At 45.9% G+C, this 16,164-nt stretch overlaps 1 protein-coding gene and 1 long non-coding RNA gene across 9 annotated transcripts in view; one reads left to right on the top strand and one right to left on the bottom strand.

The window, feature by feature from the left end:
* DYSF (dysferlin) overlaps positions 1-16,164 on the bottom strand; it is a 223,052-nt gene that overhangs the window by 47,217 nt on the left and 159,671 nt on the right. For all 8 annotated transcript variants that reach the window (XM_083631547.1, XM_083631549.1, XM_083631552.1 and 5 more), the window contains 6 exons: positions 13,235-13,333; positions 11,500-11,628; positions 9,884-10,039; positions 8,800-8,891; positions 7,838-8,008; positions 6,812-6,954 (listed from right to left, as the gene is read on the bottom strand). In XM_083631547.1, the coding sequence (XP_083487673.1) occupies positions 6,812-6,954; positions 7,838-8,008; positions 8,800-8,891; positions 9,884-10,039; positions 11,500-11,628; positions 13,235-13,333 (790 nt within the window). The remainder of the gene's footprint in view (positions 1-6,811; positions 6,955-7,837; positions 8,009-8,799; positions 8,892-9,883; positions 10,040-11,499; positions 11,629-13,234; positions 13,334-16,164) is intronic.
* The window catches only part of LOC310742595, a 143,981-nt gene that overhangs the window by 125,843 nt on the left and 1,974 nt on the right, over positions 1-16,164 (top strand). The window lies entirely within an intron of this gene.

Here is a 16,164-nt window from a genome sequence, read left to right as displayed (position 1 = left end):
AAACCTGCTCTTTAGTGTTCAATCAGAACAAACATCCGTTTGGTTTTTCCGTGGATGGATGTTGGCTCCGAACAAGCGCCAAAGAGCAGCTTTTCACAGGGAAAGCTCTGGGGCAAAAAGGAAAAAAAAACATAATTACTCGGAAAAAGAGCTTCAGAGGGCAGGCTATGCCTGAAAAGAGCAGAGAAAAGATGAGTGTGGCTCAGCCCTCAGTATAAAATGGCCTCGTGTCTTCCTAGGATGTCCTGTGTGAGGCCTCCATCCTTCTGTGAGGTGCTCCTTGTCTGTTGCCTCCAGTTGGCCAAGCAGGGGTCACACCAGCCAAGTGTCCCGCAAAAAACGGGACGTCCCATTTTTTCGTGCGTGATTGTGGTGGCCATTTTGGGTGCTGCTCTTTCTTGCAACACTCTTGCCCTGGAAAAGTGCATTTTGGGGGGTCAGAGCACAGTGTGGGTCAAGCGACTCGCCTGGGAGCACATCCCAGAAGGCACATGTCCCAGTTTTCGATCTGCAGAAGTTAAGACTGCATGAGACATGAGCCAACTCTGCCCTCAATCCTATGCCCTCCCCAAGTCTCCAGCAGCCAACTCTGTCATTGGGTGTGCATGGACATCACAGAAGCAGCGGCCCCACATTTAAAATATATCTGTCTCCTTCTTTGTCTCCCCAGCCACACTTCAAATATCACCAGCACAGAGCTGGTGGAAGCAAGGCCCAGAACCAAAGCTTGCAAAATGTCCTCTGCACTCTGGGCTTGCGAACACAGCTGCTTTCCAGACCCCATTCTCTCCCCCCCCCCCCGCCCCCAGTCTCAAGGTCAAAGCTGCCAGAGCTTCAGTTCTGGGTTTGAAGGAGGAGGGAGAAAGAGCTCTGATCAACTTCATGCAGCCATATAAACCTGAGGACACCCTCAGCTGGGATCACTTTGAGGACACAAAGCTGCTGTGAAGTGAGCCAGCCCTTCGTGGCCCCTCAAACATCCAGACCCCTTTGGTCTGGAGAGGAGAAGACTGACAGGAGAACCACCATCAAATATCTGGAGGGCTGTCACACAGAAGATGGAGCAAGCTTGTTCCCTGCTGCAGGATCTGAACCAACGGATTCAGTGCCAAGGAAGGAGATTCCAACTAAACATCAGGAAGAACTTTCAGATGGTCATTGAAATGGACTCAGAAGCTGGTGGGCTCTCCTTCCTTGGAGGTGTCTATGCAGAGGTTGGATGGCCATCTGTCATGGATGCTCAAGTTGAGATTCCTGCATTGCACAGGGTGGAGCCATTGGGTCCCTTCCACCACTACAATTCCATAATTCTATGATTGCCCCCAAAGCAGATTCTCCTCCCTGTCCATCACCCAATTTTGCTCCACCTTTAAAGGCAGGGCAAGAAGCCCAGAATAAAATTTAAAATACTAACCGATGCAAAAGAAAGAGGTGGATTTGCCCTGCCAGACCTTAAACTTTATTATGAATCAGCTGCATTTTGCTGGCTGAAAGAATGGCTGCTTCTTGAGAAACGGTGAAATCTGCTATGATAAAATGGGCACAAGATGTCGGACATAACATTATGTTGGCTGACTGGGAACAGTTATGGACCACAGGTATGAAATTTACAGCATGTAATGCCTTAAGAGAGAATATTATGAAAATGATATACAGGTGGTACATGACACCAGTCAAGCTTGCAAAAATCTATCATTTGCCCGATAATAAATGTTGGAAATGTAAAGAAAATGAAGGTACATTCTTTCACCTTTGGTGAACGTGCCCAAGGATTAAGGCTTTCTGGGAGATGATCTATAATGAAATGAAAAAGGTATTTAAATATACCTTCCTGAAGAAACCAGAGGCCTTTCTCCTGGGCATAGTCAGCCAATTGGTGCCAAAGAAGGATAGAACTTTCTTTATGTATGCCACAACAGCAGCAAGAATACTTATTGCAAAGTATTGGAAGACACAAGATCTACCCACCCGGGAAGAATGGCAGATGAAGGTGATGGACTATATGGAACTGGCGGAAATGACTGGCAGAATCCGAGACCAGGGAGAAGAGTCGGTGGAAGAAGATTGGAAGAAATTTAAAGACTATCTACAGAAATACTGCAAAATTAATGAATGTTAGAATGATGTCGGAATGAAGTTAAGTGGTTTTAGCAGCAATGTTATAAAGGAATATGTAAAAATGGATTGTTAACAGGTGAGAATGTAAAGTTATAATATATCAAGGTAAAGGATTAAGATAAAAACAAGGAGGGAAAGGATTTGCTGAATGAACTAACTGAACTGGAATACAAAAAAAGGGAGGTGTGAGGAGGTCAGGGAAACAAGTAAATGAAAGACAAGATATGAAAAGATTTATTTGTTTTTAACTGTTTTTATTTTTCTGTATTTTGTATTTTCTCTTTCCCCCCCCCCCTTCTTTTTCTTATTTTGTAACCTTTTTTGAAACTTTAATATCTTTTTTAAAAAAATAAAGGAACACCTGGAGGGCTGGCTGCGCTCAACTGACACCAACCTCCCTTCCTTCCATCCATGCATTCACTCAACATGAGGCATTGTTGTGTAGTGGTTAGAGGATAATGCCTAGAATGTTGAACTAGGAGACACCAGGTTTCCCTCGTCCATGAAGCTCACTGTCCCTCTCAACCTAACCTACCTCACAGGGTTGCTGTAGGGATAATAATAATAATAATAATTTATTATTTATTTATTTATTTTTAAATATTTATTGAGAATTTAGAGATTACACAAAAAGAGAAACAAAAAACAAACAGTAAAAAAGTTAACATATACATTACAATATATTTTAAAAAATAGATAGAAAAAAGAAAAAAAAAGAAAAATACAGCAATAATAAAAAATAAAAAATAAAACACACATCCAATATTCCATCTCTTTGTCTTTCATTTACTTGTTTCATCAACCTCCTCACACCTCCCTTTTTGTATTCTAATTTAATTATTTGTTTCAGCAAATTCTTTCCATCTTTCTCAATTTTTATTGGATAATTTATCTTAACAGTCTAACCTATCAATTAACTCAGCAAATCCTTTTCATCTTTCAAAATATTCTGTCATTCAATTTACCTTAATTTATTTTAACCTTATCTTATGATAAAATACCTTAAATCCTAGAACTTAATACTTATTTATACATATCTCCTAATATCATTTCTACTAAAGCCAAATAATTTCATTCCACCATTTTTCCTAATTCCCAAAATAAATTTTACCCTACTTCCCAAAATAATTTTTTAAAACTTTCTTCCAATCTTCATCCAACGTCCCTTCTTCCTGGTCTCGGGTTATGTCAGGTCTTACTGTCCTTTCCATCTAGTCCATCAACCTGGTAGTCTTATGTCCGAGGCTCTTAAGTCTTTTCCATGTCCCTTCTGCAGTTCTTCTTCTTGTTTATACCAGCACTTTGCCTTGTCTTTTGTTGGTCTCTTTCTTAATTTCTTTCCTTTCTCATTGAGGAGTAGGTCTCGGGGAAACTCCAACCCAAAAATATCTCCCTCTCCCCTCATCAGATCAGCCCATTCCCCACAGTCCCATTCCCCACAGTCAACCGGGTAGTCCAGAAAATATTTGAATGCATGTTTCAAAGACCCTCCAAAATTAAGGACCCCCACAACTCCAGACCCCCCCTGGCCCACTCCAGATTCAATCTTCAAAAACAGCGGCTTGTGCTCCTGCAGGGCCTCGGTTCTATCCATTTGTGTTGCTTGAGGTTCAACAGCAACCTCCTCCATTGTCTTCTGCATTTGCACTTGCCCTGTCAAAACAGGTTCTTGGGTTGGGTCCTGAGTGGTTTCTATATAAGTATTCACTGTTTGTCCAAAATTTTGAACTGCAACAGTCATCAGATTCATCTTCTCATGCATCTGCTCCAGCAAAGCGTTTGTCTTGCAAAAAGCAAGCACCAAAACTTCTTCTATATCCATTTTTGTTCAAGGTCAGAGTCTGGTCTCACGATCCTAATCTCCACAGCTGTGAAATCCCCAGACCGACTCCAGCAACAATTTAACAAGCTCCCTCTAGAGGGAACAATTTCCATTTGTATCCATCTTTTGAAGGCAAGTCCAGCAAAAGAAAGTTACTTTCATTTTTAAAATTTTGTTTCTTTTAAGTGCAAAAGGTAACTTTGGAATCAATTTGTTTCTCTTCTTTAACTATCTGTCAAAAAACATTCCATTCACAGTTGATGGGCTTCCCCAAAGGTTTCTGTCTCTGACACCCCGTTCCGAGGTTTGAGACGGTGGAAATTTATCTTTCTTTACCCTCTCTCCGCAGGTTTAAACAATCAAAATTCCCCCTCTTTTCCCCTGCTTCCAAGAGGGGTTTTGATGGTTAAAAATGAGGGAAATTTAGATCTTTATATATAACTCTCCAGACTTTGGCTTGCACAATTTTTGCTTCAGTCTATATACAAAAAGCGGAAGGTGGACTTCCTGTTTAGACCTTCCCGCTTCAATGCCAAATTAAAGTGTTTCTTAATCCAATTTTCCGTTCTACTCACGGCTACTTGTTTAGAGTCCAATTGTCCACAGGAAAAAGTCAGCGCTCTCCGGCAACGGCTGTGCGGCTTCACTCCGTAAGAATAGCGGTCGATTCAAGACACCGCGCTGCTCACCCCACGTCGCTTCGGATCCCCAAAAAAGGGGTTTCCCTGCGAGTAGGGGAGGCGCTCCTGGTGTCAGCCGAATCCCACGTTCCCAGGCTTCCTCCGCCTGGGTTTTTAAGGGGTCTCCGCCTTCGCCGCGGCAGCAAGACCCGATTTTCACAGAGCGGGTTCCTCTGAGTCAGAGGAATTCCGCCATTGCCGATGGCGCTAACCCGGAAGTCAATAATAATTTATTATTTATACCCTGCCCATCTGGCTGGCTTTCCCCAGCCACTCTGGGTGGCTTCCAACAAAATATTAAAATACAATAGTCCATCAAACATTAAAAGCTTCCCTAAACAGTGCTGCCTTCAGATGTCTTCTAAAAGTCAGGTAGTTGTTTATCTCCATGACATCTGGTGGGAGGGCGTTCCACAGGGCGGGTGCCACCATCGAGAAGGCCCTCTGTCTGGTTCCCTGTAACTTGGCTTCTTGCAGCGAGGGAACCGCCAGAAGGCCCTCGATGCTGGACCTCAGTGTCCGGGCTGAACGATGGAGGTGGAGATGCTCCTCCAGGTCTACTGGGCTGAGGCCATTTAGGGCTTTCAAGGTCAGCGCAAACACTTTGAATTGTGCTCGGAAACGTACTGGGAGCCAATTTAGGTCTTTCAGGACTGGTGTTATGTGGTCTCGGTGGCCGCTCCCAGTCCCCAGTCTAGCTGCCGCATTCTGGATTAATTGCAGTTTCCGGGTCACCTTCAAAGGTAGTCCCACATAGAGTGCATTGCAGTAGTCCAAGCGAGAGATAACCAGAGCATGCACCACTCTGGCCAGACAGGGATTAAAGGAGGATTTTTTGAGAACCCTGCACACTACATTGAGCTCTTTGGAGGGAAAGGTGGAATAATAATGCAATCAACACATTAATAGTAATACTAATTGCACGTAAATCACTGTCTCAAGGCTATTTACACATGAAGTAATCCAAAGTAGTTAGTGAAGCATAGCAAGCCCTTCATGTCCTGCAATCCCTATTGCCTTCTTTGTTTTGGTTTTTTGTTTCGGTGGCCCCAGACACCCCCTTGGGGACCAGGGGAGAGGGAGAACAGGACAACCCTGCAAAACCTGCGTTCCTCTGGGAATGCCGATTCCGGCTGCCAAGAGACTCTCCGGCTTATATTGTGATAGCTCCGTCTGTGTGATAATGTCTCTCTCTGCTGGCCAAAACCTACAAATACAGGGCTCTGCTTGCCCGCACAACCCTTGGAGGTGACTGCGTGGCCAAAAGGATGCCAAGGAAAAGGCAGGTGGGCAGGAGGAGAGAGAGTGGGCAAAACATGGTTTTTTCCCATCTGGAACAGAATCCGCGCAACCTGTAAGTAAAGGTAAAGGTAAAGGGACCCCTGACCATTAGATCCAGTCGTGGCCGACTCTGGGCTTGCGGCGCTCATCTCACTTTATTGGCCGAGGAAGCCACGTACAGCTTCAGGGCAGCATGACTAAGCCGCTTCTGGTGAATCAGAGCAGCGCACGGAAACGCCGTTTACCTTCCCGCTGGAGTAGTACCTATTTATCTACTTGCACCTTGACGTGCTTTCGAACTGCTAGGTTGGCAGGAGCAGGGACCGAGCAATGGGAGCTCACTCCATCGTGGGGATTTGAACTGCTGACCTTCTGATCAGCAAGTCCTAGGCTCTGTGGTGTAACCCACAGCGCCACTCGCATACCTCAACCTGTTAGTAGTAAGGTATTTAAGAAGGCTATTGACAAGTCGGAAGGTGTGCAGAGGAGAGAGACCAAGGTGATCAAGGATCTGGAAACCAAGCCTGATGAGGAACGGTTGAAAGAGTCTGGGAAAGAGGAGACTGAGAGAAGATAAGAGAGACATCTTCAGATATCTAAAGGGCCATCACATGGAAGAGGGAGCAAGCTTGTTTTCTCCAGCTCTGGAGGGTAGGGCTCAAATCCATGGCTTCAAATTACAAGAAATAAGATTCCGACTAAAGAACAGAAAGGAATTTCTGATGGTTAGAGCTGTCCAATAGTAGAATGGGCTCCTTTGGAAGGTGGTAGACTCTCCTTCCTTAGAGGTTGGGCGGCCAACGATCATGGATGCTTTAGTTGAGATTGCAGGGGGTTGGGATCCCTTCCAACTCTATAATTCTATGATCCTATGAAAGATCTTAAGGTCCAAGACCAGAAGTTTGTTTACCAAGATCTGGGAGACGGTAGATTTGATCTCTGAAGATGATCCGGTCAGGTTTGTAGATGGGAGGCTTCCAGTTGCGTTGCAGAGCAAAGAGGTGGAGCAGCTGAGAAGGACGGAGTTGATCTCTCCATTGGTTGGGACCAGAACTAAGAGCAAGAGAAAAAGCAAAAGAAAGCTTCAACCAGCCCTATCCTCCAGGCTCAAGGCAAGTAAAGTTGGATGGGCCTTGTTGCACTTTTTCTGAGAGACGCTGCCCTGCTCCTGCACACCTCCCCTTTTATTGCAACGTGATATGTGCAGGAGAACTTCTCACTATTGTATGCTATGCTCTGCGAGTGCTGCCTGTCGATCAGCTGATGGTTTACCAGCATCTCACAAAGCCCCAAGGGTCAGCTGAGCACCATGCCAGACCTGACAAGCAACTGATTGCTGGAGCTTTTGCAGTTCAGCGCATGGAGCTTTCCAAACCCTGAACATCAGCTGACAGCCATCGTGGGACAAGCCCAACACCCCGCATTACATAGTGAGAGACCAGCTGCTTCTGGGCTCTGCAGGCCCTTCCGATCAGCCTTGGGTTCGAGATTCAGGTTCACAGCTCTTCTCGTTTAGTTCCCCAGCTCCACTGTCTCTCTAAACCCCCAGGCAAAAAAAAAAGGACTTTCCTAGGCTGCTGCCAGAAATCCTCTCGAGCTGGAAATGCTTGAAGGCTTCTGCATGCAAGGCTTGCTCTCTACCCCAAAGTGATGTTCGGCCTCATTGCAGTCTCTAGTCCTCTTTAGCTGTCATTCCTGCATTGCAGGGGGCTGGACTAGAGGACCTTTGGGGTGCCCTCCAATTCTGCAATTCTACCGTTCTGCCTTCCCCCTTGGCCTCCCATCACCCTCAGCTTTGCAGGAACCAGGTTGGATAAACAGGGGGGCTTGAGGCCACCCAGAGGCCCAGCTCTCTCCTGTGGATATTCCCGCAAACCCCCTCCCCAAAAGAGGGGCAAGGCACCCTGAACTGCCTCAGTTTCCCCCAAGCACCCACATGCAGTAAGTCTGGGGCAGGCCACAGCGGGACCCAAATCTGGAGAGGAACCGGTTCTCGAGGTCCAGGGTGGTTTCCCCGATTTTCTCGTCTTTGGACAAGAGGTCGTAGTCGTAGAGGGTGACCTTCAGATCCTTCTCCAGGGGCAGAATACACGTCAGCTCAAACATCCTACGGGGAGGAGGAAGGCTCAGTGTTACTTAGGTGGACAGGGTCACTTTTCCTACACTTGCTTAGCAATGTGTTCTGTGAACTGCCCTGAGACCTCCAAGCATTGTGTGGTATATAAATTCAATTAATAATGATAATAATAATTAATTTTATTGGTTGGTTGGTTGTTTGATTGGTTACACACTGTATTGTTGATTGATTGGTTACAGTCCAGGGGTCAGCAAACTTTTCCAGCAGGGAGCCGGTCCACTGTCCCTCAGACCTTGCGGGGGGCCAGACTATATTTTTGGGTGGTGGGAATGAACAAATTCCTATGCCCCAGAAATAACCCAGAGATGCATTTTAAATAAAAGCACACATTCTACTCATATAAAAACACGCTGATTCCCGGACCGTCCGTGGACCGGAATGAGAAGGCAATTGGGCCAGATCCGGCCCCCGGGCCTTAGTTTGCCTATCCATGTGTTACACATTCAGCAGAGCACAGGACTCTGTTTCAAAAAAATAAAATTTATTAACCAGGCTTTTGGTTGACCCACTTGACATCCTATGCCCTTTTGAAATGTGTCTCTTTTTGGGGTGTGGGGTGTGATTGGGTTGTTGTTTTTATTCTGACTATATATGTTGTGATCTTTTCTGTGAAACACCATGAGACTTCTGGGTATAGGGCGGTATATAAACTCAAGAAATAAGAATAAGAATAAGAGGTATTAAAGAAGGAACCTTTCCCTCTTCCCTTCAACACCCCCCAGGTGTCTACATCTATGTCTGTCCTTGCATTCACCCCTTACTTTCCAAAGACGGGCTCCAGCGTGCAGGGCAGGTAATGGTCCTGGTCATTGATGGATTTCTTCCCCACAGATATCTTGACATAAGGGTCACACTGCACAGGAGAAAAGAAAAGTGGTCAGTCAAGGTGGGCTCTCTGCAGACCCAGGTAAGGTTACCTGGGCATTTATGGCCAATGGAGAGATGCAAACAGAGGCAAACGAGGTCCCCACTTCCTGACCCCCAACAGAAGCCCCCCAAAGATACGTGCTTCTTGGTTGGTTTCATAAAATTTGCACAACGTTTGATAGTAAAAGAACCTCAAAGCGCTTTACAAAAAGAAGAAGGAAAGATCAATAATATTATTGCTGAAAACAGTTAACAGCAATCGTTTTAAAACTTCAGAAAATCGAAAGTAAATGGAAAACAGCCGAAAACACACCCTGGCATTCTAGATATCTTATTTATTTATCTACTTGTCAAAATTTATATACCACCCTTTGTAGATCCCAGGCCAGTTCACGACACAAGAATACAAGATAAAAACACAAAATGCATAATAAAACAAACTAATACCCGACTTTCTCATTACATGGTAAATAGGTCTTAGGGAGATGTTTAAATACTGTGTATTTATATACCGTGTGTGTGTGTGTGTGTGTGTGTGTGTGTGTGTGTAGGATTCTACCTTAGTTTTTTTTCACCCTTGGGTGCCATTGTTGGTCTCCAGCTCCCATCATCCCAGCCAAGTAGTCCATAGTCAGGGATAATTGGAGCTGTAGTGCAAGAACAATCCTCTTTAAAGCAAAAAAACAAAAACTGCTAATAAAAAGTGGATGACAAGGAAAAGTGGAAGTTTCTTTATGGTCCAGCTCTCACTTCCATACCTCACTTCTGCGAAAACCATAGCTTTAACTATACGGACCTTTGTTGGCAAGGTGATGTCTTTCCTTTTTTTTTTTCTTTTGAAAAATGGCAACCCTATTTTGGGTAGCTATTGGGTTGTTGTTTTTATTTTTATTAGGTATTTTGTAGTTTTATATCTTGATTTTATTCTGTGAACCGCCCTGAGATCCTACCTACCTGCCCATCCTCTCCCAGGCTTACCTTTCCATTTGAGTCCTTTGGCTGCAGATCAAAGGCCCGGATGATGTAAACACGGACGAGGCATTCCTGGGGGCCTCTGGCTGGAAGCTGGTGGAACTGGCGAGGAGGAACTGCCACAGTGGGGTCATCCGGCAGAGGGTAGATCTTGAAGGCACCCTGCAAGCCAAGGCACCCTGAATCCTACAGCCAAGCTCAGAGGGGTCACATCTTACAGAGAGGGACCCAGAGGGCTCACACTGTGAACCAGCCCATCTCTCGATGAATGCAATGGCCGTGAGCCTCAGGAAGGAAGGTGGCTCTGGCAAGGAGTCCATCTCCTGGTATGCCCCACAGAGAAACTTACGGTCGTCAAATAAAAACATTTTGAAGGTCCCAGGCCGCAGAGAAGTTAGGCTGGCCTCAACTAGAGCCAGGGCCTTTTCAGTACTGGCCCCCACTTGGTGGAACGCTCTGTCACAAGAGACTAGGGCCCTGCGGGACATGACATCTTTCCGCAGGGGCTGCAAGACAGAGCTGTTCCACCAGGCCTTTGGCCAGGGCACAGCCTGACTCCCTCCCTCGGCAATCTTCGCGGAGCTCTGGCCCAATGGTTGCCAGTGGCTTGATTTGAATTAATTTATAATGAATGATTTTAGAGTGTTGTTTGTGCTGTACTTTTGTACTGTTTTATTGTTGTTAGCCGCCCTGAGCCCGGCTTTGGCTGGGGAGGGCGGGATATAAATAAAATTTATTATTTATTATTATTATTATCTAGGCCCTGAACAGGGACAGACCTACATTTGGGGGGCCCTGAAACTTAAACTGTCATGGGGGCCCCTTTGCAACCAGCAACGAGGTGTGGGTATCCACGGTTATCTTCTTCCATGGGGTTGTTCCACGACGGGTGACCACACCTTTGCAACATCTATGCTACATTGGGATTGTTGAAATATATACAACGAAAAATTAATCCATTTGACTCAAATCAATGTGACTCTACTAGACGCAACAAAATTAAGCAATGGGGTCTCTTCTGAGGCCCCTCTGGGATTAGAGGCCTGAAGCTTTGGCTTTGTTCATTTCATAGCATAATGCTAGTGGTCAACAAAAGAGGTTTAAAGACTCTCTCAAGGCAAATCTTTTTAAAATGCAGTATAAACACCAACAACTGGGAAACACTGGCCTGCGAGCGCTCCAGTTGGAGAACAGCCTTTACCAAAGGTGTTGTGGACTTCGAAGACACTCGAACTCAGGAGGACGCAAGGGAGAAACATGCTAAGAGGAAGGCACTCTTGGCAATCCCTCACCGTGATCAACTCCCACCTGGAAACCAATGTCCCCACTGTGGAAGGACGTGTGGATCCAGAATTGGCCTCCACAGTCACTTACGGACTCACTGTTAAGACAGTGTTCATGGAAGATAATCTTACTCGGCTATGAGGGATTGCCGAAGAAGAAGAAGAAGAAGAAGAAGAAGAAGAAGAAGAAGAAGAAGAAGATTGGCCCCTGTCCCTGAAAGAACTTAGCGCCGGACTCCCCTCCTTTGTGCAAAACAAGTGATATTGCAGCAGAGGTTTTATACGGATTACACAGCAATCATCTCCAGGCCCTCCGGTATCTGAAAGAGGTTAGCAAACCTTGAATTCCCCCACAATGGTCGGGTCTTCATTGGAATCCTGAGTCTTGCCACGGTACAGCTTAAAGGTGTTGCAGAAATCCGAGAGACCCCCAAAGTCTTCTACGCTCTCCAACTCCGTTTCATAGACCTAAGTGAAGAAAAACGTGGGTTCGGTTTGTCCAGTTGGGAGGGGTCCCAAAGGACCAGGGACGCCAACTTGCCCCCCGTTCCTTCCTGTTGGTGGGGTGGGGAGTGGAGGAGGCAATCTTTACCCTCCAGAAATCCCAGCCCCACTCAGTGCACCAGCGCTCGCCCGGGAGTGGCGAGGGATAACAGCCCCTTCAGTATTGGGCGGGCTCAGACCCTTGCCCAGAAATACTTAGGGGGCTGGAGCTCCTTCTGCCCCCTATAGTTGGCACCTCTGCAGAAGTCATGTAGCTCAACACCCTGCAAAGTCGTTCCCTGTTCAAGAATCCCTCAGAGGTGGCCTCCAACCTCTCTTGATAAATCTCCAAGGAAGGAGAGCCCAACCACTTTCAAAGGAGTCCATTCCACTGTTGAATGGCTCTTATCATCTGAAAGTTATCCCTAATGTCTAGTCAGAAACCTCCTACCTCACTGCAGGTGGGTTGGACTAGATCAGGCATAGGCAAACTCGGCCCTCCAGATGTTTTGGGACTACAATTCCCTGCTCCTGACCACTGGTCCTGCTAGCTAGGGATGGTGGGAGTTGTAGTCCCAAAACATCTGGAGGGCCAAGTTTGCCTATGCCTGGACTAGATGATACTCCAGGTCCCTTTCAACTCAACAATTCTATGGTTCTATGGTTCTTTCTCATCATGGGACTATCAGTTTGGGTCCTGCCCTCCAGAGCAGTTTGGGTCCTGCCCTTCCATGTGAAAGCCCTTCAGATACTTGAAGATGGCCCTCATATCTCCTCTCAGTCTCCCCTTTTCCAGGCTAAAGATATCCAGCTCCTTCAACCGTTCCTCATCAGGCTTGGTTTCCGGAGCCTTGATCATCTTGGTCTCCCTCCTCTGTACACCTTCCAGTTTGTCAATATCCTTCTTAAACTGGGAGGCCTAGAACTGGACTCCAGACTGGTTCTGACCAGAGCAGAGTGGTCCTATGACTTCCTTTGATCTGGACACTAGACTTCTGTTGCTTCTGAGGAGCTGGTGAAGCTCAGAGTGGCCACTGTCCCAGACACCTCCCTGGCTAAGTTTCAGTCCAACCTCACAACCCCCTCCAGCTCGAGTCCCAGGTGCTGCAATTTCACCTCCTAAGCAATGACCACCATCCTTTCCCTCCCAAGGAAGGTCTCCCTTGCGGCCCTTCACTTCATCAAATCTGACCCTCTGTGAAAAATGTTTGGACACCACTGATCTAAGGTTATTGACTTCGATTGCTGCTGCCCACCATCTAACACCATAAACAAGAGAAAGGAACTCTTTTTTCATTAGTGATTGCTCTTTGTAAACTGAAGTAAGCAGCATACAAATCCTGTTACCTAAATATATAACAAGAGCACACTTTGCTATTACACTGCTTTTACAATTTGGTTTTGATGCTTCCAGACGCCCTTGCCATCAAGGAACCAATTTAACTGCATTGCTTAAATAACCGAAACTGCATCGGTGTCTCAACAAGAAAAATCCTTTTCTTTGCATAGTATTATCAAATGCTATTTGCTGAGGAATCGAGCTCTGGAGCTGTACTAATAAAGAACAAGAGGTCTCCCTCCAACCAGTTACCTTTAGTGTGTCAAAACCCTTTTCCAGGTATGAGCCGCATTTTTCCCGGTCGCCCGTGGAAGCGTAGAACTTGCTCCACCAATCGATGAACTCTTCTTCCTGGGAGAGGAGAAGCATCACTTCATATCAAGGAATCTCGATAGTGAACAGCACCACCTGAGTGGCTCTCGGTTTGCACGATGGGTCTCCATCAGCAGAGCTCAAGAATGCACGACGCAAGTCATTGCAGCGAAACACAACTCTCTTATTAGAAAAACCAGCGGGGGGATTTTGGTGGCTTTTGAAAAGCTGGAGCCGCAGCTCAGTTCTGCTTCCAGAACGCCATGGGTTCAATCCCTTAAGAAAAGTCCGCTGGATCAGACCAATGGCCAATCTAGTCCAGCGTCCTGTTCTCACAATGGCTAGCTGGATGCCCCAATGGAAAATCCACAAGCACAAGAGCAGATCTCCCCTCCTGCAGTTCCAGCAATGGGGATTCAGTTTGATGTATTTTTAATCTTTGTTGGAAGCCGCCCGAAGTGGCTGGGGAAACCCAGCCAGATGGGCAGGGTACAAATAATACATTATTATTATTATTATTATTATTATTATTATTATTATTCTGACCAAACTGCGGAAGGCAGTGGAAGACAGGAGTGCCTGGCGTGCTCTGGTCCAGGGGGTCACGAAGAGTCGGACATGACTAAACGACTAAACAACAATTATTATTATTGCTGCCTCGAACTCAGATCCACCCCGGCTAGTAGCCTCCTTCATTTATTTCCCCAATCCTCTTTTCAAGGCATCTAAGTTGAAGGCTATCAGGGTCTCCTGTGGCAAGGAGTTCCATAGTTTAACACTGTGCTGCTCGAATGAGTCCTTTCTTTGTATCTGCCTTGAACCTTTCAACTTGCCTAGTTAAGTACGTAATGAAGAAGCCGTTGGCCTGGCCCAGTAGAAGGCACACAGAAGGCTTCGTTTGAACTGGGGGCGGGGTGTTGTAAAGAAATGTTTTTGTTTTTTTGTAATGGCTACAATTCTCAAGGTCAACTGGAGCCAAGATGAAGGAGCAATTGGTAATTCGTGAAACATCCTTAAGCAAATAAATATCTCATTTTGGAATTCCGCAAAATTCCATCACACTAACCTCACGGAGAAGCCGGGATAATCGGGGTTTATGGAGTTTGACTGGGAGCCAGGCAGGCAGGCATCTTGAGAGTCCCTGTCTCCAAAAGGCATTGCGCTGGGACCCAACACTTTCTCCCCCCCTGCCCCCAATTCACTTCCTCCCCTCGTAGGAATATTGAATAAATCTCCCTTTTCGGCCATCCTTTTGCACTGCCTTTAAAAAAGGAAAAGGGAGGGGGGAGCTGCATTCTAACCAAAATGCCTTTATTATGACATTCCACAGGTGCCGTGTTACAAAGAAAGCACTTTCAGTAATCTGACGATTTTACCTCTGGACTCCTCCGCAGCCCCAAGACAAAGAAAGGGGTTAGAGGTTTCTGCTGATGTTGGGGCTGAGGTTACGGAGAATAACATGTTTTTTGTGTTTTTTAGGGGGGTGTTTTGGATGCGTGTATTTTTTTCTTTTTAAGCAAAACACCAGGAGACACAGCTGGAATGTTAACTGGAAAGGACACTGGCTGCTCAGTCGAAACAGGAAAGCCATGCCTGGCAAGAAAGACTAAGAAGGGAGCTGGCTTAAGTGTCTTGCGGGGGACACAGAAGGCCCTGGATTGGCACTGCATGGCATCCAGAAGGGACTTTTTACCATATGTCGTGGGATTGCAGTAAGATTAGAAAATTTTGGGAAATGATATATAATGAGTTGAAGAAAATGTTCCAATTAACATTGGTTGAAAAACCTGAAGCATTTTTGTTAGGGATTGTAGGGAAAGACCTGCCAAGGAAATTTAAGAACATATTTATGTACATGACAACGGCGGCAAGAGTCTTAATAGTACAAGGATGGAAGAATTAAGAAACCCCGACTAAAGAACTGTGGCAAGAGAAACTGATGGACTATGTGGAACTGGCAAAACTGACGCACAAACTGTGGGACAAGGACAACTGTGACTTCAAAGAAGAATGGGAACCTTTTGCAAAGTATTTAAAGAAACAACAAATTGAATTGGACTCCTTGGCAGGTTTTGAATAAACATTCACAAATTCATTATTAATAACACATAGATAGATAGGTTAAGGATTTTTACAATTTTATAATATGCAGAGAATTATAAGTATGGAAAAACCAGAGAGAGGCGCTGAGGGAAGTCTAGGGGGGGAGGGGAGGATGGGTTCCTTTTTGGGGAGGGGGGAAATTAGGGGGGAATTAAGGATGATATGTTTTATTGAAAAGCAATGACAAACCTAGACAGCATCTTAAAAAGCAGAGACATCACCTTGCCGACAAAGGTCCGTATAGTTAAAGCTATGGTTTTCCCAGTAGTGATGTATGGAAGTGAGAGCTGGACCATAAAGAAGGCTGATCGCCGAAGAATGGATGCTTTTGAATTCTGGTGCTGGAGGAGACTCTGGAGACTCCCATGGACTACAAGAAGATCAAACCTCTCCATTCTGAAGGAAATCAGCCCTGAGTGCTCACTGGAAGGACAGATCCTGAAGCTGAGGCTCCAAGACTTTGGCCACCTCATGAGAAGAGAAGACTCCCTGGAAAAGACCCTGATGCTGGGAAAGATGGAGGGCACAAGAAGAAGGGGACGGCGGAGACGAGATGGTTGGACAGTGTTCTCAAAGCTACCAGCATGAGTTTGACCAAACTGTGGGAGACAGTGGAAGACAGGAGTGCCTGGCATGCTCTGGTACATGTTATGTACTGAGTTGAATAGGATCCAAAAGGCAGCAGTCTGATTGGTCCTAGAACAATAAGATTCAGAATGCAGCAGTCTGATTGGTCCTAGAACAATAGGGTCCAGAATGCAGCAGCC

Source organism: Podarcis filfolensis (assembly GCF_964270895.1).
Source record: "Podarcis filfolensis genome assembly, chromosome: 9".
Classification (NCBI taxonomy): Eukaryota; Metazoa; Chordata; class Lepidosauria; order Squamata; family Lacertidae; genus Podarcis; species Podarcis filfolensis.
The sequence above is the reverse complement of the archived record's forward strand: the minus strand, read 5'-3'. Positions and strand labels throughout refer to the sequence as shown.